The 23323-nt window shown below is 34.6% G+C and overlaps 1 protein-coding gene and 1 long non-coding RNA gene across 7 annotated transcripts in view; one reads left to right on the top strand and one right to left on the bottom strand.

Moving 5' to 3' along the window:
• Nucleotides 1-911: 911 nt before the first annotated feature.
• Nucleotides 912-7819, bottom strand: LOC138158847 (uncharacterized). The gene is made up of 3 exons (XR_011167752.1): nt 7646-7819; nt 4168-4272; nt 912-1841 (listed from the first exon to the last, which is right to left on the bottom strand). It is a non-coding gene; the product is annotated as an uncharacterized lncRNA (long non-coding RNA).
• MCTP1 (multiple C2 and transmembrane domain containing 1) overlaps nt 2043-23323 on the top strand; it is a 495837-nt gene continuing 474556 nt past the window's right edge. For all 6 annotated transcript variants that reach the window (XM_069085117.1, XM_069085113.1, XM_069085116.1 and 3 more), the window contains exon 1: nt 2043-2294. In XM_069085117.1, the coding sequence (XP_068941218.1) occupies nt 2238-2294 (57 nt within the window). In that variant the 5' untranslated portion in view covers nt 2043-2237. The remainder of the gene's footprint in view (nt 2295-23323) is intronic.

Here is a 23323-nt window from a genome sequence, read left to right as displayed (position 1 = left end):
GTACTCTAGCCTCACCTCTTTGAATAAGAAGTTCCCCTTTTGGGGTGGCTAGGTGGCGCAGTGAATAGAGCACTGGCCCGAATCAGGAGGACCTGAGTTCAAATCTGGCCTCAGACACTTAACACAAAAAACTAGCTGCGTGACCTTGAGCAAGTCACTTAACCCCACTTGCCCTCCAAAAAGCAAAAAAAAAAAGTTCTCCTCAAAGCCCAGACTAATATCTTCTCCTAGATCAAGGATTGGGAGATCATAGTTTCCTCACTCCTGTCCTGGATGAATTCTTTTATGATGCCCCCATTGCAGCCACCCCTCCCAGAAAAAAAAAGAAAATCCTGATAGTTATTTTGTATATACTTATTTTTCCTATATTTTATGTGTGTATTCTGCCCTCCACTATTAGGATGTAAGCTCTGCGAGGACTGCAACTATTTCTTTAAGTCATTGTATGGCCAGTTTAATATATGTTTGTTGATTTTGGAGGGGGAGGGTTTTTTTGAAGGGCAATTGGGGTTAAGTGACTTGCCCAAGATCATACAGCTAGTTTTTTTGTGTTAAGTGTATGAGGCTGGATTTGAACTCAGGTCCTCCTGACTCTAGGGCTGGTGATGTACTCACTGCACCACCTAGCTGCCATTATATGTTTGTTGATTGATCCTAACTCCACAGAGCAACTTGACAAAAACAAAAATCGCCTCTAATAGTTGATCTGAACCCATATGTTTTACTCATTGTCTTTTTGTCATTTTTTCACAAACTTAATTTCCTTTTTAATAGTATTTTGTTTTTCTAAGTTCATATAAGTATAATTTTTAGTACTTTTCAAAATAAAATTTTGAGTTCCAGATTTTATTCCCCTTTCCATCCCTTCCCCCTCCCTAATATGGTAAGCAATATGATATAGGTTATGTATGTACAATCATGTAAACCATATTTCTGTCTTAGTCATCACAAACTTGATTTCAACAGGAACTGATATTAAAAACATGATAACTGCACATCGCATTGTAACACTTTTAAATGTTTATGATCTGATTTGGAAGTAAAGAACAATACTGAGTGTGACTAATTCCTTGGAGAAGTGGTTTTTCCACATCAACAAAGTGATATAAAGTATTTTCAGAGCAATTTAGTGCCCTCAAGGTCAAATAGTCTTAATAAGAATGTATATACCTTCTATCTTGTGCTAATTTGGACACAGATATTCCCTTGTCACTTGCAGAAATTTTGTCTTATATTTGAAATTATTGCCATAATCTTATACCCTGATACTTCTGTAGTGGGTTAATATCATACATTCCTCTCCAGCTACCTAACTACATGAGCATTTATCTCCTTGTGTCTTAATGTAACAATACTGCATTCAATATGTGATCAAGCTTAAAATAGTTTCGGTGTTAAGGTAAAAAAAAAGCATTGAAAATGTCACATCTACCCCTCATCATGTCATTAATCAGGCTCCTTTAGAAATGTTCACAAAGTAGAGAGAGTTCTAAGTGGAGAGGTGGGCACAGCCAGCCAGCCAGTCACCATCATGAGATGATGACAAGGTAGGATAGGATTGCTGTAGGCAAAAACAAGAAACAACCAAAGTCTATTAACATTTTGCAGTCAGTGAAGGATCTCTGCCACTTCATATTCTTTTGAGTATTGTTCTTTTATAATCTTATTCACTGACATGAAAGTTTAGTGTCTTCAATTTGCTTCTTTTTTAGGTTTCCCTCTTAGTCATGTTGGTGAATCGACATTGTGTGGTGTAGAAACATTAAAAACATAGTCTCCAGTGAGCAGGCAGACAGACCTGTGTGGTGGTGTGATTCTCATTTGCACATTTGTGCTGTGAGCTGTGGGGAAGAGATTAAAAAAAAACAAAAGATGTGTTTGTCTTGATAGGTAAAAATGTCATGACTTGATTTATAACCACAATAAGACAAATAATTTTTCTAGAACGTACTCTATATTAGCAGTTTAGAAAGAGAAAATTCTGCCCTCCCTGGTTTGAAGAGTTGAGTCATATCCTGTGAATCTGAGGAGCCAGGGGATTCAAACATCACGCTTTCCTCTTACTTTCATTCTGAGGAGCTGCAGTTCAGAGCAGCAAGTGATATCTGTGAAGGGGCTGGTGCTTGATCAGTTGGAAAGAAACAGTCGCACTTGTGAGTAGACAGAGAGGAAGGCTAAGTTTGGAAGTGCTCCTCTCTCATTGCTGCAAAATATGTTTTGCTCATTTCTCTTCCACTATGCTAGATAGCTGTAAGTTGAAAAGTACAAGCAGTTTTCCATTTACTTGCAGTAAGGTAAGATCCTAATTTTTCCTTTAAATTATTATATTCTGACAATCTTGATTGTGTTTGCTTTACTCTGCCTCAAAAATGTTTTTTTCTTTTTTTCAAAGAAGTAATCAAAATATTCTTATTTTGAATTCTAAAACAATCCTTTTTTAAGTTAGAGCACAAGTATTTTGTAAGGTTCTTAGTTTAATAGAATGATGATGTTTTACTATTTCTTGTGATAAGATGGAATTTAAGAAAATTACATATTGTAGAAATATATGTATGTATATATGCATGTATATATACACACAAATATATGTGTATTATATATGTATGTGTGTACATATATTTTTATATATGTTCAAATATTTTAAATGTTACCATTGGGAAGGAAGTAGGATAAGCTACTGATATTATAAATTGGCTTTAACTTTCTTCTTCTTTAACCCAAGATCTTGAATAAAGAGGATGCATGCATGCTTATCTCCTGTGTCTGTGTGTCTCTTCATTTTTTGCAAATATATCTTCCTTCTAGTCATAGAAGGAGAAAGAATTTTTAATTTATATGAGGTTTTCAGTGGAATAATAGTGAAAGCCCACTCTCCTTTTTCATTTCTGGTTTCCCATTCAAGGAAAAAGCTGATTTATTTATAAACCATTGATTGATCTATTTTAAAATGTCTTTAAGACTTCTTTTTACCAGCCCACTTCTTTACTTGCTGTTGGGTATATTTGTATACAAATTCTGTGGGGAAAACTGTGGGTAAACTATCTTCATTATTTGTTCTCTGAGTTCCTGTTTTATTTTAACTCTCAGTAGCATTCCTGTGAATTGGAAAAATGATATTTAAGTAGAGTTTTATAACAGAATAGTGAGTAAAGTATATATTGTCATGTGATTGTAAATGCTTGTAAAAATGTGTATGGTTTTGAGTTTTTGAATTCCTCTGGGAATGGTTGGCTTGTTTGAGACTAAAGCTCATTGAACTAACATCTAGATGCATATCAATGAATTCCTAAGGCATATATATATATATACATATATATATATATATTTGAAGATTTTTCAAATATTTAAATGCTGATTACTATTTCAAATGCTTTTTTTCTGTTCCTAATAGATTCACAGTCATGCCTAGGGGCTGTATCATTTTTATCCAAAATTATACTCATTACACAATTACTAGGTTCTAGTTACAGCATAGGAATTACATCAAATTAGATATATTTTATTATAGAAACAATGTTTTTGCAGTAGGGGGCCCTTCGGATCTAATAGGAGACACGTAGTTAGATTCTCTTTTCTTTGTGTTGGGGAATAAAAGAAACTCAAACCCTAAATCCATACCCCAAGAGGTAATCTTTCAGAGGGAATAATTTCTAGTTAAATAACTGTTTTAACACATTGAGATCTAAGTAGTCTTATACTGTAGACAGAAAAAAGGGGACAATATTCTTGACTCATGTAACACATGGCTCTAAAGATTTGATAATAACTCATACGTTGGGGTGTTATGATATGGTTAGGCAAATAATGTAATGCTAGGTTAGACAGCTGAATCTACTCTAGAGTTTAGTCAGAAGATGGGTTATTCTGATTGATCAACATACTGTTTGCCAATTACCAATTTTTAAAGCATTTCCCAATTTATATCCTAACAACAAAATGCACTTAACACTGGAATTAACACAAAACGTGTGATCCATGGTGGTAATTAGCCTGAGACCTTTCAGTTCCTCAGGGCATTTGCTAGGAACATTAGTTTTCATTGTGCCAGCATTGGCTGACAATGGTGGAAAGTCTTGAGTGTCCTCAACATACTCTTTCTTCAAATATCATTGGATTATTTCCAGCCTGTCCTCCAGTGCATTGCAAACCCTATGATTCTTCACTTACTCGGGATATGACTAGATTACCCAGGAAACCTCTGTATCTTCCTTCTGCTACATTCTTTCTGGCTGCTTCATTGGTTTATCACTTCCATCGGAGGATGCGCGGGGGCTGAAAAAAAGGAGACGAACTTCAGATTTTATAATTAATATCATTTTGTGGTAGCTTTCCTAAAGGTGATTTTTGTTGTTTTCTTTTTTTGAAGGGAGGTCAAAATTAATGATCTAAAGAGACTAAAGTGACTGACTACCTGAGAATTTCATATATGGAGCCTCATACCAGGAGTAGGGATAACTAAAAATATATTTTGACAGCTTTTATGGGAACTGACAGGAAGATTTATGAAATTCACTATTTCTTTTTTTCTTGATCCTGTTCAAAATATTGACAAACTTAATTAAAAAAAATTATATAGCAAGAATTTTGGTTGGCAAGTTCTTATTTTATCCCCATATTCTAAACACATTTAATTTCTGCAGTATAGAAGGAGTACTGGATTTGAAGCCAAAAGAGCTGGATTCCAGTTTAGTTCTCCCTCTTACTTTACGGCCTTGGGTAAATTTAATATCTTTGGACTCATTCTCAACTGTAATATTCGTGGATTATTGTTGAATGTGTTGCCTCTAATGACCCATCCAGTTCCATACATTTGTATGGTCCTAAGAGCAATTTTGTACTGCAGATATTGTTAGGAAAAGTGCAGAAAAATGTTGTTTGTTATCATTTAAGCAAAAATCAAGTACTTGATACTTCCTGAAACAGCCAACATTTTGGAAAATGTCTTGACTGTCACTTTTCCTAAAGAAATGCTGCTAAATGATAATTACAAGCCTGCTGCACTGTCCTCTGAGATTACCCTTGGCTTTGATCTGACACTGGTTCCTTGGCCCTCCAGTCAGTCCCCCAAAAGAGTACCTTTGGTGCCAATGGGGGCTTATCCTATGTAATGGTTGTGGAGAATTATAGTTGCCAGTTTCCCAACCTTATCTTTCATTCCCTGACTAGTACTGAAAGCAGAAAGAACACAGTTGTAAAAAGCAGACCTGGGTGATAGTTCTGGATCTTTCACTGTTTATGTTGTGACTTTGTTCAAGTCACTTACCTTCAGTTTCTTCTTTAAAATGAGTATCATAGTACTTGCCCTTCATCCCTCACAGGGTGATTGTGAAAAGTAAATTGAGGTCATGAAGTGAAATGTCATACAAAATGCCAAATGATAGTGATGGTATCTGTGTCCTGGGACCCTGAAGAGGGGAGTGAAGGAGTTGACCAGGTGTCAAAAGATTAACTTATGTTTTCATTTATTTCTCTTTAATAACGTGGATCTTGTATTTTGCTTCACTGTGTATTGTTTTACATGTTAAATTTTATTCTTGTTCAAATTTTTTATGTTTTAAGTTTTATTAATACCATTTGGTTTTGGCATGGCAGTCATTTACAGTTATGTTTGTTTCTGATATACCACTTTTCATCCTCATTGAGACTTCTTTGGTAAAAAAGAAAACAAGTTAAGCCAAACCTATAAATACAGCAATGAGGCCTCCTATCCTTCCAAGGAAAAGAGGATGATGCATTTCCTCATAGCTTGTTCAGATTCAAGATTGGGCATTATGCAGGGTTTATTTTATGGGGTTTTTTGTTTATATTATGTTGTACAAACAAATTCTGTGATTTTTTTCTGATATGCCCATAAAAATAGATGTGCCTCATATTATTTTGTATGCTGATTTCAAATACAGATTCAGATTTTGCCTATTATTCACAGTTTTCATGGGAACAATAGTTTTTTCTTTGAAAATATAATTTTTTACTTAATACAATTTTTGTCAATTCAATTCCTCTTCATTGCAGCTACTAATGATTTGCTGTTGTATTTTGTCTGTGAAATACCCCTGCTCAGTATTCAACAGTGGTCAGTCAGAATGCTTGGACTTAACTTGTCTTACTTTTACTTTTCTATTGTGGAAATTTCTTACTGGAATTATTCCCTACATTTATCCATTATAGCACCTAGATTTTCTGGGAAGAAATCTAAATGTGAATCCAAGAAATGGATCTGAAGTGAAATGTTATATCCCTAGACTTTAAGAACATCATTGATAATTTCTTAATATTTTCCTGCCTTCTGCTCTCCCAAAAAATTTTTGGTTATTTTCTACAGAGATTTCTCTATTCACCACCTTTGACTTAAAAAATATTTGTCTTTCATCACCTTCAGAACCCACAAATACCCCTTTGATTTTAGCCTCACTTATGCTTGGAAATTTATTTTTCATAGAAAGAATCCCACACCATTCCAATCCATCACCTTGACAGATTTTTCATTAAAACAAGTTTAACATGCAGCACTGGGAAGAACACTTTGTCAGGACTTAACTAGTTGTGTTGGGTTACATTTCCTTCCCTATCATCAGCAATATCCTTTGAGGCCATTGTTTTTGTTTTAATGTAGTAGTTCTGTCTCTGTCTCTTTCTGTCTCTGTTTCTCTTTCTCTTCCCCTTCCCCTTTCTCTCCTTCCCTTGTCTCTCCTCCCCCTCTTTCTTTATCTCTCCCCTTCCCTCTCTCTTTTTTCTCTCACTTCCTCCCTCTCCTTCTCCCCTCTCTCTGTCCCTCCTTCCTCCTCTCCCCTTCGTTTGCTATTCACAAATAAAGCAGCAGTATTTGGCAGACACAAGTTGTAATCTTGGTTTAAAATAAAAAAGAACAATTACTTTCAGATAGGCAAAGAATACTTTTCATACTTTAGAGAAACTTCATGTTCTGAGCCTTTTTTGGGAGCCTTCTTGCATAAGGTGTCAGTCTTTTAGTCTGGAAGTTAACAGTCAAGCTTCAGTTTCAGATAAGTTAAGAACAAAAAGTCATTTAGGTATACTTGAGTTATTTAGTGTCTAGGTAAGGAAAAATAACTTTAAATGAGGGAATCACCAATTTGTTGTTTTTACTTTGAGCTCAGACTGATCATTACAACTGGAATCATGAGATATATTTTCATTCAAATTCCAAGTTCCTGGTGTTTTAAAATAGGCTGTTGGGCACTATTTAACAGTTCTTAGAGCTCAGAATCAGATATTGTAAAGTAGGTTTAGAGTTGGAGTTAATCCCTAGTATATTTGCTAAGCAAAAATAGCAATCTGTTGAATGTTTTTTTGTTCTCTCCAAATCATAGAAACCTCAAAGAGCATGTAACAAGATCCATGTATCCAACCAGTTAGTAATCTAGCACAAGTGACACAGCCACAGAGAGGGGCTTATACTCTCTCCTGATCAACTGTCCTCCTCACCAAAATAGCATTCATATGTTTTCTTAGCTAAAAGGATAAAGTTTCATGTCTGAGATTTGTTAGCTTTCTGTATACGTAACAAAAAATTCTGCTAATTGACATATTTACAAGGCATGCTGAGACTATAAGTAATGTACACCAACATCTAAAAAACACAGAACAATTGACAAAACAGAATTAGAAATAAACAATGATCATTTACCAAATGATTTGACACATGACTGCCAGAACTCTCTGCTACAGACTGAAAGTTTCAGTGCACAGCTGAGTACATGTGTACATATCTCAGCCTGTCCTGCTGCACAGCACATAAGCTTCACCCAGCATATGAAGAACAAACTAACTTGTGACTGTTGTCTATCTATTCTCCTTATTCCTCTCCTCATCCAACCCATACTTTGTGAATGCTTCATATGACCACTCAATAAGAATAAATGGTCTCGAAATTCCATATGCAATTTTGAATTTAGCATAAAAACCCTTCAAAAATCTCCTATGTGACAAAAGTGTTATTTTAATTATTTACATATATCGTTTTCCTCTTTTGACTTACTTTGCTCTATATCAGTTCATATAAATCTTACCATGTTTCTCTGATTCCCTCATTCATTAATTCTTATAATGAAACAATATTCTAAGACTGCGTTTCAGCTCTTTTCCATTTAATCAGTGCCTGCTTGGTTTTTAATATTCTGCTACAAGAAGTACTGTTATCAATATTTTCATAATTTGAGACATTTCTGAAATTGGGCTGTATCTCTGGATTAAAGGATGTGAATGGATGAGTTATTTTTCCTCCCATAATTTCAAATTGTTTTCTGTAGCTGTTAGTACAATTCATAGCTCCTTCAACCTCATAGCTCTATCCAAATAAAGTAGTCTATTCTATTGATATAATTTAAACTAGTAGTTAATAGTTTTAATAACTGTCCTCTAATGTGAAGTCTGAAAGTGCTATTCTTTCCTTCCTTTCTATTTTTTTCATTATTTACCTTTATATATCAGATCTTTTTTTGCCCTCCAACTGAATTTGGTATTTATTTAGAGTGGTTCCATAAAGTATCTTTCCCCTTTGCAGTTTGATTGGTATATCACTAAAGCTATAAACTAATTTAAGTAGTATTATTTTTATTATGTTGGTATAACCCAAACATGAAAGATTAAATATTGTTCTCTCTAATTATTTGTTTCCTTTTTTCTTGTTTTCCTGTTTTTATTTTGTCTTGGTAGACTCCCATAAATTTTATATATTAAGAACTATTTTAACATGTATTTGCATGTTTTGTTACATATATTTCTATTATTTCTTCTTGCTTTCTCTTATTTCCATACTTAAATGACCGTTGATTTCCATAACGGTGCTATGTTTGTGAAGCATATAATTGCCTTATTTAATTTCATTTGTTGATTCTGAGGTAATCTGTAATTATCTTGTATTTCTAAATAAAAATAATATTTCTCCTCTTTGCTGGAATTTATACCTTTAATTTTTTCATATCTTAATCCCATTCTTTCTATGTTGAATAATAATCTGGAAAAAGGGTTTCTTACTTTATCCCTGTATTTATTGGTAATGCTTCTAGTGAGTGGCTCTTGACTGCAAATAATAATAGCTTTTGGTTTGTAGCTATACAATTTTGGTCATATTAAGAAGTCCTTCCCCATGCCTTTGTTTTCTAAAACTTTTAACATCGATAAATGCTGTATGTTTTCCAAAGGCTTTTCCTGTATATATTGATGTAATCATTTGACTTTTGTTTTGAATATGAGTAAACATGCTTACTTTTCATAATATTTAGCCATCCTTACATCCTTGTTAGAGATCCAATTTGGTTAGAGTGGATAACTTTTTGTACATATTGCTGTAGTCTTTTTGATAATTAGAAAAATACATCGATATTTATATTATGTAGGTCAATTTCCCTGCTTTATTCCTCTTTGGTTAGACATTGGTACCATTTTTTCCTCATAAAGGATTTTTGGTAGAGGGTTTTATTTCTTATTTGGTGATAATTTTGCAGCATTGATATTAATTGCTTATTAAACTTTTCATTTTTATCTAGACTAGGCTCAGTTATTTTTTATTTTTGGTTTCTTTGTTTTTAGTTACTATATATGTTGTACAATTTCATTTTCTACAATTGGTTTGTTTTATGTTTTTCCCTCTTATTTTGTTACTTCTATTTTCTTAGGTTATCATGAATTTCCTATAAAGTTTTGATTTACCAGCAAAATAGTGTGTAGAAAATTATGATAATTTTTATTTACCCTGTAGTATAAATTCAGCTTGTTCCCTTTACTTTTTGGTAATTATATTTTCCTCTTTCTTTTTATGTGATACTAAATGTGATACTTTTTATGTGAGCTAAAGTAACAATTCTTGGTTTTGTTTATTATTCCTATAATATTTTTCATTTTAAGTTTTTTCCTTCTGCTTTTCAAGATTTATTCTTTGGTTCTTAGTTAGGTGGTAGAGCTAGGTATAGAACTAGATCTAGAGTCAGGAAGTAGATCTGCATTCAAATCTAGCCTCCATTAACTAGCTGAGTAACCCTGGGCAAATCACTTCTTTCTGTCTACCTTGGTCTCCTCATCTGTAAAATAGAGATAATGATAGCACCTTTTAACAACCCCAGGGTTTTTGTGAAGATGAAATGATATATTATTTAGAAAGTACTTTGCAAACCTTAAAGTGTTATATAAATTCTATCATTGTTATCATTAATATTATTATTGACTTGTTAATTTTTATTTGTTGAATTTTAAATATTGATAGTATTATTTTCCCTATTTTATTGAATGTTTTCAGATATAAACTCCTCTCACCTGCCTTAGCTGCAAATTTTAAAAAAAGTGGCGTATTATCTTATTATTATCATTGTCTTATATAATTATTCATTATGTCTATTCTTTTTTTCTTTGCTGTGCTTATTATTCAGCATATTTCCTAGTCTTCATTCAGATCTGGTTTTTTTCTGTTTCCCTGTTTTAATTATTTTGTGGTGTATAAAAGCTGTATTTAAAATGTCTGTCTTTTAAAATTATCCATAATCTCTATGCTGTATATAGCATTTGATCCCTTTTTTAAAGGTACTGTGTAATGCTTAGAAATATGCACATTCTTTGACATCCCTATTCAGAAGATATCAAAGTCTTATGAATCTCAACCAACAATCTGTTCAGTTTTGTATTTTTCTTTTTCTTTCTTTTAGATTCATGTAGCTCTGAGATAACAATATTATTGTGTCCTAATACAATAATTATTATAGTTAGTTATATTGAATTTAGTTAACATTTCCTTTATTAATTTAGGTGCTATGCCATTTGGTACATTTATATTTAATAATGATATTGTTTCATTGTCCATGGTGCCTGTAAGCATGACATAGTCTCACTATTTATATATCTTGACATTGTTAATTTTGACATCATTTGATCCTGTAATAAATTATATCACTAATAGAACTGATGTTATTAAAGCCTTTTCATATTAGGAGGTTTGAAACTGAGAGAGAGAGAAGAGTGAAAGCTTTGGGCAAAAGCAGTTTCTATTGTTTTGTCACTGATGAACTCATATAATTTTTGGATATTGAGCCATTTGACAATGCTAAAAACTTTGGGAGCAAGAACTTTCCTTTCTGGGTGTTCAGTAGTAGTGGCATTCACATCTGCAGAGAACTTGCCAGCTGCATTTCCACAGGAGTTGCTTTCTAGGATGATATCTTCAAGTTCAGTACTGGAAGCATTGTTATTTCTAAGATTCTTGAGTTCAGGGTCCTGGTCTGTCTCCTTCAGGATCTGGGGCAGGGGAAAGGGAGATGGTGGTCAAGGTGGTGGTGGTGATTTGACTTGCCTAGCACGTGTTGTTTCCTATCTCTTCCTCAAGGTTCCCTGCTACTTCAGCTAGGAGTGAGAGTGAGGAGAAGTAAGGACCTTTTGATTGGATTGCAGAGCATGGGAGGGGGAGTAATATTCAAGAAGACTGGAAAGATAGGTTGAGGCAAGGTTTTGTAGGGTTTTAAAAGAGGATATTCTATGTTATCTTAGATATAATAGGGAGCTATAGGAATTCAGTAGGTATGCGATGTGGTCAGATATTCACTTAAAGAAAATTAATTTGGTAGCACAGTGCAAGTTTGTATTGGAATGTTAAGGCAATCTGAGGCAAGTAAACAAATTAGGAAGCTGTTACAGCAATCTAGGTGAAAGGTAATGAGGGCCTGAATTAAGGTGGTGGCTGTGTGAGTGGAAAGACGGGTTTGGAAGTGAGAAATATTGCAAATATAGAATTGACAAGTTTTGGTGACTGCGACAAGTTTTGGTGGGATGAGTAAGAATGAAATGTCCAGGATAAGGCCGAGGTTACAAACCAAGAAAAGGAGGGTGATTGTACCCTCGACAGGAATTGGAAGAGGAGAGGATTTAGGGGGAAAGACAATGAGTTAAGTTTTAGACACCTTGAATTATACATTTACCTGTATAACACTAGTTTAAATGGCCTGTCCTACAGAGATTCTTGGTATTGATACTGAACCTTAAAAGGGGCAGAGAATCTTGGGAGAACTAAAAGTTTGCTGTGAAGGCAGAAAGAGTCTATGTAAGTACTATGAGTGATGTAAGTTTAAAATACTGTTTCCTGAGGAAAAAGACTGAGTTAACTGTCATCCATGTGTAATCCGTGAGAAGACTAAGAATGGTAGCTTTCATCCTGTGAGAGACTGAGATATAGTTTGACAATTAATCTTGTGTGAGTAAATTGCCATCTGTGAGGAGTCTGTTAAAGTTTTGAGTTAGCTGTTACCTTCTGAAGGAACTGGGAGAGATATTTTGAAGAGAATTACTGAGATACTTAAATTATCTTGAGAGAACTGTGTTTCCAGAATTGAAGAAGTTAGTGGTAGCATTAATGAAAAGATTCTATTCCACCTCTCTATTCCCTACTTTTGAAAAACAGTGTTAATCAGTCAGTATTTACTGAGTGTCTACTATGTTCCAGGTACTGTGCTCAATAGTGGAGATACAAGTAAAAATAAAAACACAGTCTCTTTTCAAGGAGCTAACAATTTAATGGTGGAAGACAACCCACAAAAAGGAAGCTGAAAAACCACAGAGGAAGTGGGAAGAACCAGGAAGGGGAGAGAAGGATAGTAACCTCTGTTTAGGAGTGTGATAGAGAGAAGCCCACAGAAGTCTCAAGGCAGTGTAGATGGTGAGAAATGGGGATGAGACTGCTGAGCCAGCCCCCTCCCTGGAATTCATGACCCTAACCTCCAGACAGAGGGTCCAATCAGAGGGGCACAGGGTTCTGATGAGATGTGAATACTAGGCAACTTCAGTCTTGCAGGATAATGAGATTTCCCATTGATGAATTTCCTAGGGAAGGAAGGCATGATGGAGAGGTTTAAAGAAGTCTATAAGCAGTGTAGTTGCTCACAAAATCCATGCATGTTGTGGGGGAGGGCAGAGTATTCCCTCTACTGATACAGATCTCAAATCTACTGTGCCTGTGTAAAAGATCTCCTTGACTTGCTATGGCAGAAAAAAATTACTCACCTAGTGGCAGACTTCCTAGTTATGATCCTCTTTGAACTTATCCATGTTGGTACTCACATTGCATGTCTGCAGTCCTTAATGGAAACTACCAATTTCTGGTATAAAGGCACTGATAATGGTAACTAGATGGGAATGCATCTCATTCACTCAAAAAAACCTTAGACTAAGCATGAAAAGTCTTTGAAAACAACTGAAGTGAAATTATGGCAGGCAAGAGCTCTGTTCCATTGGCCTGGATATTTTCATTGCATCTTCTAAGTCCTGAAGAAAAGCATTGTCTATGTTAGAATGGAGAGAAATACAAATTGGAGCATTTGCCTTTCCAGCACACTTTTGAGGGGGAAAGTCAGGACCTGGGCATGACAGAGAAGAGAGATATGCAGTAGGGTCATTGACATTCAAAGCATTTTGGACAAAAGACCAGAGCTGGAGGAAATCTAAAGAAAAGGTCAACTTTCCTTCCAACTTCCCTCCTGCATATCCATATATATCCATATAGCACAGCCACATCTTGGCTCCCTGCTGACAGGGCTAACTTTCTCTTGAATATATAGCTGTCTCTTTTCCCCATTCTAGAGATGACATTTCCTTAAGGTTGTCTCTTTTCTCTACTTTTCTTTTCTTTTTATTTTCTCCTTGCTCAAGGAAGAAATCTTTTAATAGGTGAATAGCTCTGCTGCAAATTGCCATGCTGAGCTAGAAGTTTGAAGGGAGAGAAATTCCTTCCTTCTCCTCTCAACTCTTCCCACCTGTTGCTCTCTAGTTGAGGAAGAAAGGGAAAAGGCCATGGGGAATCACAGGTCATGGGGCATCACAGGTCTTGGGGAATATATCTTCTCTACTTCTGATGGGGTGCTTGGGTGATTTGGCAAAGGTTTATTGTAAAACCAATATGGCGGGCAGAGCTCCTTAGGGAACTTGCAACCTAATAGAAATGATGCTAAAATTTATATAGGAAAAGTAGTAGATTATCTGGAAGATATACTAATAAGGTGATAACATGCAACCTTATCACAGGCTTCATTCACTACTGGAAACCAGGACTGGTGTTTCTTAAAAGGGTATATTTTTGGTCTGTTATGTCTATAGCAAGATAGCTTTGAGAGTTGATGCCTATAACTTGACCTCTGGATTGTATATGATAACTGTGGGACTCAGTAAATGATAATTAGCTGATACAAGACAGTCCTGTTCATATGAGGGAAATTCTACAGAGATCAGCTTGTTCTTGTAACAGGGAGAGACAGTTTGCTTCACTGGGGCCCACTCATGGTTTACTGCTATGCACAGTGTCTTTGGGCTGGGGATAAACTGTCAGGTGTAGTGTTTTAAGTCTAGAGAGAAATGTGATCTTGGAAGTGGGGTCCAAGCACAAGCACCCAAGCACCCCCATTGCTTCTAGTCATCACAGTCTTCAGAGCTCTCTTAGTTTGCCTGACAACTGACTTTAAAGAGAGGATATCCCTCTTTTAAAGGGTCACAAAGGTCATGACTGAAGCTTGGGCTCACTGTTCTCTAATTCCATCAGGGAGAATTTCCTTTTGCCTTGTAAAGGGTTGACCAAGTTTGTACTAAATAGAAAATATCAGTATTTTTTTCTCTGTTCCCTTTGCCTTCTGTGATTTCTTCAAGGGAAGGGTATCAACTGACTAGGGGTATCCTCATCAATTCCTCCCCTTTGTTCTTTATAAGAACATACAGGACAAATGTACAAGTATCTATAGCTTTCTATTGATGGTAAAATGAAGATATTTAATATATGTAAAATGTATGCCCATCTCAGTTTTTTTACTTTAAGTTTCCTCTTCTGTAATTGTAAGTTGGACTGTATGATTCCTAAGATTTCTTACAGCTCCAAATCTGTTATCCCATCATGCAATGTTTGGAGTCAGAACTATGTTCAAGTCTTGATCCTGATATTTCTAATCTCTGTGAATCTGGGAAATTTCATTAATGTCTGTGCTTCTCAGTTTTCTCTTCTGTAATATGAAAGTATAACACATGCACTGCTTCACAAGGTTGGGAATAAAAGCACATTGCAAACAGTAATGTCCCAGTTTAAATAGCTTTCACACTTGTTCAAGACAAGGTCAGAGGTGATCAAGGCAACTCACACCTCTAGCCCTGCGGGACCCTGGTGTCCTTTCTCCTTTCGTGTACTGAATGTTGTTGTATCTAAATCATAGCAACATTTACTGAATGTATTTACATTTCTTTTGTAATTAATTAGGTCCTGGAAGACTAGATATTCCATTTATTTTTCTTTAGCATTTTTTTTTGTATTTTGATGTTGGGATTTCTATTTTCTTTTTAAGAAAAAGTCATAAAGAGAAATTTCTGTGGAAATATTTGGGGGAATTCTATATCCTTTGTTGAACCTTTTGAATTTTTTCTCACAGTTTTGAATTCTATTCCATCTGGACTTGAAGCACATTAGCGTTTCAGAGACAGAGATTATCTAACCCCAACATTCAAATTTCAGGAATCTTTTACCTATTATGACAGAACAAGTGGTCACATAGTTAATATGAGGAAGTTGCTGTGAAAGTGAACCATTTGGGTTTTGCGGCTTTTAAATGGCAAGCAGAGATGTTAGTCAGAAGACTTCTGATGTGATTTCTGAAAGCTGATAGCAGAAATTGATTCCCAAAGGGTTTGTTTTAATGGAGAGAGGTGTAGAATCCAAGACAACACAATTCACTCCATATTGATTGGATAGGCTTTTGGGTATGGGGGAAGAATATCATATTATTATAATTATTAATAAATAACTATAGGGGTATTCAATTGAATGGCAGAAATCTTGTTTTATTACTGAAAATTATGACTTTATATTCAGACAGCATAGTTTGGCCCCATTTGTCATTAGTGATGAAATTACAGCTTTCTACTATACTGTTTGCTTTCTGTGACATACTCCTTCCTAAATGTTCTAATTTGGGCACAATTTCTCTTTGTAAAATGTATATCACACAAGTTGCTGTTTCTCCCATTAGAAGACAAGATCCTTTATGACAGGGTTATTTGACCTTTGTCTTTGTTTCCCTAGCACCTATTAGTGCTTGCCACATAGTAGGCACTTAATAAACAATTTTTGGTTAATTGATAGTGATATTGCTAACTTTGCTGGTAGTAAGGATTGCCTTTCAATTTTTTGGTATATGAAGTTGGGAAATTATTATAGTACTGGACACCTGCTATATTTACTAGAGATCCATGAATCCTCCATTAATATCATTAAATATTTTTAAAATCACCATCATTAAATTAATTATTTTATTAATTAGTTACTATATATAATCAATATACACTATAATAAGATAATTCATTAAATTGATTAAATAAAATTAATATCATTATATCTTAATATCAGTAATATCACATCACTAAAATATCATTTAAAAGTTCTGATGCTATTGTTGCCTTTCTCAGAATGATGTCCTGAGGAGTGATGCTATTAAAGCACAATGAACCAATTGAAATTACTGTAGGCAGTTGAGATTATCTTACTGAAGTGTTAATATCTCTACAGAATGTTCTCTTTTTTTTTTTTAACGCAATCGGGGTTAAGTAACTTGCTCAAGGTTACACAGCCAGTTATTTCTGAGTGTGGTGCTAAGTATCTGACCCCGGATTCGATTCCCAGGTCATCCCAACACTGAAGCCGGTGCTCTTACTCACTGAGCAACAGAATGTTCTCTTGAGGAAATTGTGAATACCTATAGTCATTATAGAACATTGAGAGTTGGATATGGGAAAGTCTAATTCTATGTTAAATAAAGAGCCATGCAATAATTGGAAGGCTCACCCTGCTCTAGTTTTTCCATGAGTAAAATGACATTTATATACTTTCTCATATTTAATGTGAAGGACCACTCTTTCCTCGCAAGACTTGAGACCAACAGCTGTTAATATTGGGAGAGTGTCCTGAAAATTCCTATCCTGGGTGCAATATGTAGAACATACAACATAAAGAGACCCTGCTATGCTTGGATATTTTTGTAAAAAAGAAGCTTGGAGAAGATGATTATGGTTCACACTTTCTAGTCCATGTAGGACCAACTGCTGACAGAAGTGTCAGCAGTAAGGGAGTAGAGATGTAGTGTGGATGTAGAAAGCACAGCTGCCAAAGTGAGCCATGTTGAACAACCATACTTCCTATGATCATGTCCAGTACGTACTACGATGCCATTGAATCCTGCACCAAGGTTTCCTGATAGCTCTGAGAGACACTGCCATATTCAAGTATCAGTAGTTCAGCATCTGACCACAGGACTCATCCTTACATCCTTTCTAGTCCCTTGCAGAGCTGAGAAACAGACTGAGGAAACAGGGATCTAAGATACATCTCACCCTCCTTTAAAGAGTAGCATGGAAAGATCGTATTCTGGAAAAGGGGCAGTAAGAAGAATGTCCACCTGAGTCCTTTTTTAACTGGTTATTTACTTCACCTTTCTATTTTAATATTTTACATTAAACTATATGTTAAATTATTTTGATTAATTGTTTTTGTCATCACTACACTGTGATACCATGTTATTGGTATGATTGGTAGTAAAATGACTTGGTATTTTGAGAAAGAAATTCAAAAGGACATTAGGAACTCAGAACAAAAGGAACAGACTGAGCCCAATGCAAACTTTAAAAACTTAGAAAGCCAAGGAGCAATATTTATACAGAATTCTCAGAATAGCAAAACTTGGGGAAGAGTAGAGGCTAAGTTACATAGGTAGCTTTCTAAGGTACAATGTACAAAGGAATGCAATAGACATTTAAAATATGTTTATAAACACATATTTTATTACCAAAAATTAGTATATTTAGTACTCCCTGTAGCATGAGTATTTTTTGTTATAAATCAAGGTCCATTTGTTTTAAGGTGGAATAAAAGCCTCCAATGGGCATATTGAAGATGTCACTATCAAATGAAAGGAAAGATTTTGCAATTTTTAAACTTTTCCTAGGTGTATAATTGCCTTATATAGCCTATGACCATAATTGTGACTGCCTCTAAAAGAAACCATTTTTTGAGAGAAGGACTGGAAAAGCAGGTGACCTGATAGTATGTGGTCCAGTATGGCCTCTACATGAGATTTCCCTTAGTTCCCATGTCTGCTTCTATGATTGGATAAAGAACAAATCTTTCTTCTTTTAATTCACTGAAGGTATGGTTAGAGGTTAGGAGTTTTATTAATGAATTAAAAGTAAAAGTTCAAAAAACAAAAACAAAAACCCTTAAGCAAATGTATGAAATTTAGCTCCACTTTTTGCTACTGATCATTGACTTTGGTAAAGCACAAAGATTGAATCAAAACTGTTTCAGAGAATGGCTGTTTATTTACTAATTCAAAAAATTAAATTACTTTTTTTCTGCAATTTACTAGTTGTTTAGCACTGTGCAGTAAAAAGTGCATAGGACTTGGAATCAGGAGGACCTGAGTTCAGATCTTGCCTGAGGCATACCCTAGCTTTGTGACCCTGGGCAAATCACTTAACCTCTCAGTCCTGTTTTCTTGCCAGTAAAATGGGGATTATAATAGCACCTACCTCACAGGGTTATTGTGAGGGTCAAATGAATTGACATATGTAAAATGTTTTATAAATCTTATAGTTCTATATAAATATTAACTATTATTATTAAAAACCTGGGGAAAGGTATTTAACCTCTCTGATTCTGTTTCCTTATCTGAAAGGAGATAATAAAATTGAATTATCTACACTAAAAGATTGTTAATAAAATATTGATTATAAGTATTTTGTAAATATAAAGCTCAATATAAATGTGAGGTGTTTATTATTGTTGTTATATTGTTGTTCAGTCATATTCAACTCTTTGTGATTCTGTGCACCATACTGTTTACGGGGTTTTCTTGGCAAAGAATATTGGAGTAGTTTTCCATTTCCTTCTCCAGTGGATTAAAGCAAACAGAGGCTAAATGACTTGCCCAGGAGAATTAATATTAAGTACCTAAGGCATTCTGGGTTCTTAGATACTTTTTGTTTGATGTCATATTTTTCAGGAATGACTTGGACAGATTCAATCCAATTTGATAAACTGTTAAAATATTTGCTATCTGCTAGCATAGTGGTTTAGACTTTGAAGCTGCAGAGATTAAATAAAAAAAAGTCAGTGAAGTTTTATGCTATAATATTAAAGCTTCCTTTTAAAGTTTAAATATCAATTAAAACTTAATACTATTAAGTAAATTAATTAAAGCCAAAAATAAAGCTTAATATTAACTTAAATAAATTAAAATAAGACTAAATATTAATTAAATCAGTGCCGCTAAAATAAGAAAATAATCTCCCATTTGTGGAAAAAAAGTTTTGTAACAAATTTCTTTGATAAGCATCTGATATACAAGATAGTTAAGGAATCAACTGCATTTATTAAATGTCTACTGTGTGTCAGGCACTATCCTAGTTACTGGAGATGCAAATACAAAGAATGAAACAATCCCTATTTGAAATGAGTTTACATCGTAATGGAGGAGAGAAGTACATATAAAATGTATACAACATAAACATAAAATTCATAGATGTACAGATATGTATATATGTGCACATAGACATAGAGACACGTAAAGCAATTAAATGCAAGGTAATTTGAGAAGAAGGGTACTAAAGTTCAGGGGATGAGGAAAGACTTTAGTAGAAGATGAAACATGAGCTGCATATCATAAAAAGAGAGATTTTTGGAAGTGATGTCCAAAGGAAGTACATTAAAGGAATGGGTACAGCCAGTATAAAGGCATGGGTGTGAAAGATGGTGTGTCATAAGGGAAGAATAATGAGAAGACCAGTTTGGCTGAATTGTATGATGTAGGAAAGGGAATAATGTCCACTGAAGCTAGAAAAATAGATTGGGACCAGGTCATGTAAGGCTTTAAACCTAAACAGGGGAGAAGGGAATATTTTATCCTAGAGTCAATAGGAAGTCACAGGATTTTTGACAAGTGGGACACTCACATGATCAGTTTGGAGCTTAAGGAAAGTTACTCTGGCAATAGTGTGTAGTATGGACTGGAGTGGTGAAATACTTGAGGCATGGAGACCAATTGTGAGAATGTTGTCAGTAATCTAGACAACAGATGATGAGGACCTGAATGAAAATGGTAGCTATAGGGTTCTGTGCTAGAGATGTGATGGTAGAAATGGTAATTGATTGGATACATGTGGTGAGGTAGAGTGAGGAATTAAGGATAATCTTAAGATCATGAACCTGAGACTCTAGATGGGCAGAAATAGGAAAGTCTGGGAAAATAGGGTTAAGGGGAAAAGATAAAGAGGTCATTTTTAGACAAGTTGAATTTAAGATGTCTCTGGGATATCCAGTTTGAAATGTCTGTAATAGATCAGAGATCTTGGTCTGAGGCTCAAGAGAGAGACTGCCACTCACTATATAGATCCTTCATAGCAATTATAGTTAAACTCATGAGAAATGATGAGGTAGCTAAGAGAGAATTTATGAATAAAGGGTTCTTAACTTGGGGTCTCCCTTGTAAGTCCATGAAAAAATTTCAGAGAATCTTTGAATTTGGATAAGAAAAATTATATTTTTATTTTCACTAACCTACTACTGAAAGTGAGTATTTTCTTCAATTATTTAAAATATTATTCTGGAAAAAGACATCATAGGCTTTATCAGATCACCAGAATTGTCTGGGACACACACACAGGTGTTAACCTGTGGTGTACGGTAGAGGTATAAAACCTTTAGTTTTAATGCTTAGAAAGCATCTTGTAATTTTTTAATGTACTCCCCCCCATAACCACAGAGAATTTAAACTGAGCTTTGGGGCCAAAGTGTATTTGGTTCAATTTTGTTAACATATAAGAGTTTTGCAAAATGAATGTGGTGACTAAGTGCTTTCAGTTAGGAAATCCTGTAGACTCTAAGAATAGAAATCATTACAGTAAGATTATGCTTTCATCTTTTCCAAGAAAACAAAAAGCAAAGACTTTTCTATTAAACTGCTGTATCTAATATAATAAACTCAAAAATGAATCCTTATTTTGAAAACAAAGGAAACTCCTCACATGGATTTCAGTAATTGGACACTTGGCATTGACTCAAATGCATACATACCCATAAATAATTTTGAAAAATTCCAAAATATACTGGATCCCCTCTAGAGTGTTGTTACAGACTAAAGAAAAAAACATCAGGAGGGTGGTATTGAGGAGACGGGTGGTAGACTGTGTTAGAGAGTCCTATGGTAACTAAAATGCATTAACATAACAATGACTCACTTTTTCTGTAAATGGGACCATTATTCATTACAAGTAGCTTACAACTCTGATTTGTTGAATTACTTGAGAGTTGACTTCTAATATTGTTTGGGTTTTGTTTAGGACTTTAATTCTGATTACTTATAGATTTGCTACCTAGAAATTTAGCAAAGAAGGACTAGAGCCTTTTGCTGACAGTAGCCCGGAGGTTAAGAGATTTTGTTAGGACTACTGAGAATTCATTCATGCCTAACATAAGAAGTAATGTCTCAGTAAATATAAGCAGTCATATTCTCTCAGTGCCTCAGAAAATTGTGATGTATACATATTTCCAACATAGATGTGTGTGTGTGTCTGTGTGTGTGTAATGCTCAGGGGCTGTAAAGGAAAAGACCTTTGTACCAGCATTATCTAAGATAACTGATAAATTTAGTAAATTAAAGAATGTTAATTTTTCATGTCTTAAAAGACAGGATAAACTTTATCAAACTGTTTACCATTTTCAGAAGAGTGGAAGGGAGGGAAAGAGAAAAATGTGGAACTCAAAATTTTATCAAAATGAATGCTAAACATTTTCTTCACATGTAACTGGGAAAATACTATTAAAAAGCATTTACATGTAGTTGGGCATATTTAATAAAATATTAAAATAATCTAAAAAAGGCAGCAAAGGCATTGTGGCATGTAGATTGTGGGCCTTCAAGGATAGAAAGATCTGGGTTTAAATCCCTTGTTTTATTCATAATGACCTTATGATCCTCTGAAAGTCATTGGAACTCTCAGTGTCCTAGGAAACTCTGTATGGTGTTCAGTTGCAAAGGAGTTGCAGAACTACATTTGTAGGGGAAGTTTCTTCATCTAGAATGTCTGTAAAACAGGGAAATCACAGGTCCAGTCTCTTTCCTCTATCCCTAAAATTCATACTGAAGCTTCCAAAGCTGCTCAGATAAATAACCAGGGAGAATAGAGTCTGGCGCATTGTGGTAATTCTTCAATATAAAGTTTCTAAATAGTAGATTTATTGATGAACAAATTTACTATTGCTTCATTTCATTTTTCAGGCATCCATTAATCAGAATTGCCTATTATTTTTATTTAGACTTTTCCCTTTATGTAAACAAATACAAGTGATTTCCTAAACATGTATTTTCTTTGTTCTATCCTCACTTAATTCCCCTTTCCACTTATTGTAATCATGAAACTACTTGGGTTTTTTAATTTTTTATTTGTTTTTTTTAGAAAGACCACTGAAATTAGAAGCTATAGATTTGTAACCCTAGCAGAAACCAGTAGGAAAGGAGGAACATGATGTGGCAGAAGGCTCTGAATTCAGAAACTGAAAAACTAAGTCTTTATCAAAATCTGTTACTAATTAGTTGTGTGATTTTGAGCAAGTCACCTAACTTTCCTTTGCCTAAGTTTTGCAAAAGGTAGTTCATATTTCTTGCATTCCCTATATTATAGCATTGTTCAGGGGCTAGGGAGATGATGTATATAAAATGCTGTGTTACTGTGAAATGCCACTCCAAATATAAGCTACTGTTATCTTTAAAAGATTTCAACAGAAATTTATTTCAGTAGTGAACTCCTTTTAATTCAAATTTTTACCAAAAATAGGATTAAAGATAAAACTAATAATGAAAAAATTCATAAAATACATTTTACAGTATCAAAAATTGAGAGTAGGAAAACAATAGCTAAAAAGATTAATTAAATAATTTTCCAGCCAGCAAAATGTTCACTGCCATCTTCTACTTACCAGTGGCATCGGATGCATCTGGGAGAATTATAGAATGCTAGAGTTGCAAGAGCCTCCCTTGGAAATTACTTATTACTTCATCACCCTTTTTTTATAGATAAAGAAACTAATGCCTAGAGAAAACAGGTGACTTGAGTGAATTCACCCACCTACTTAGTTATGGAGCTACGATTGGAATCCTGATCTCCTAACCCAGTCTGGGTATCCAGGGTCTTTCCTCTACATGAATGCTTAGCCTAGTCCCTTGCCCATAGGAGATATTCAATTAAATGTCTTTTGGATGAATGAATGAATGAATGAATGAATGAATGAATGAATGAATGAATGAATGAATGA

Source organism: Petaurus breviceps, unplaced genomic scaffold, assembly GCF_028583685.1.
Source record: "Petaurus breviceps papuanus isolate PSGF00001 unplaced genomic scaffold, PetGlider_PUasm1.0 175, whole genome shotgun sequence".
Lineage (NCBI taxonomy): Eukaryota > Metazoa > Chordata > Mammalia > Diprotodontia > Petauridae > Petaurus > Petaurus breviceps.
The sequence above is the reverse complement of the archived record's forward strand: the minus strand, read 5'-3'. Positions and strand labels throughout refer to the sequence as shown.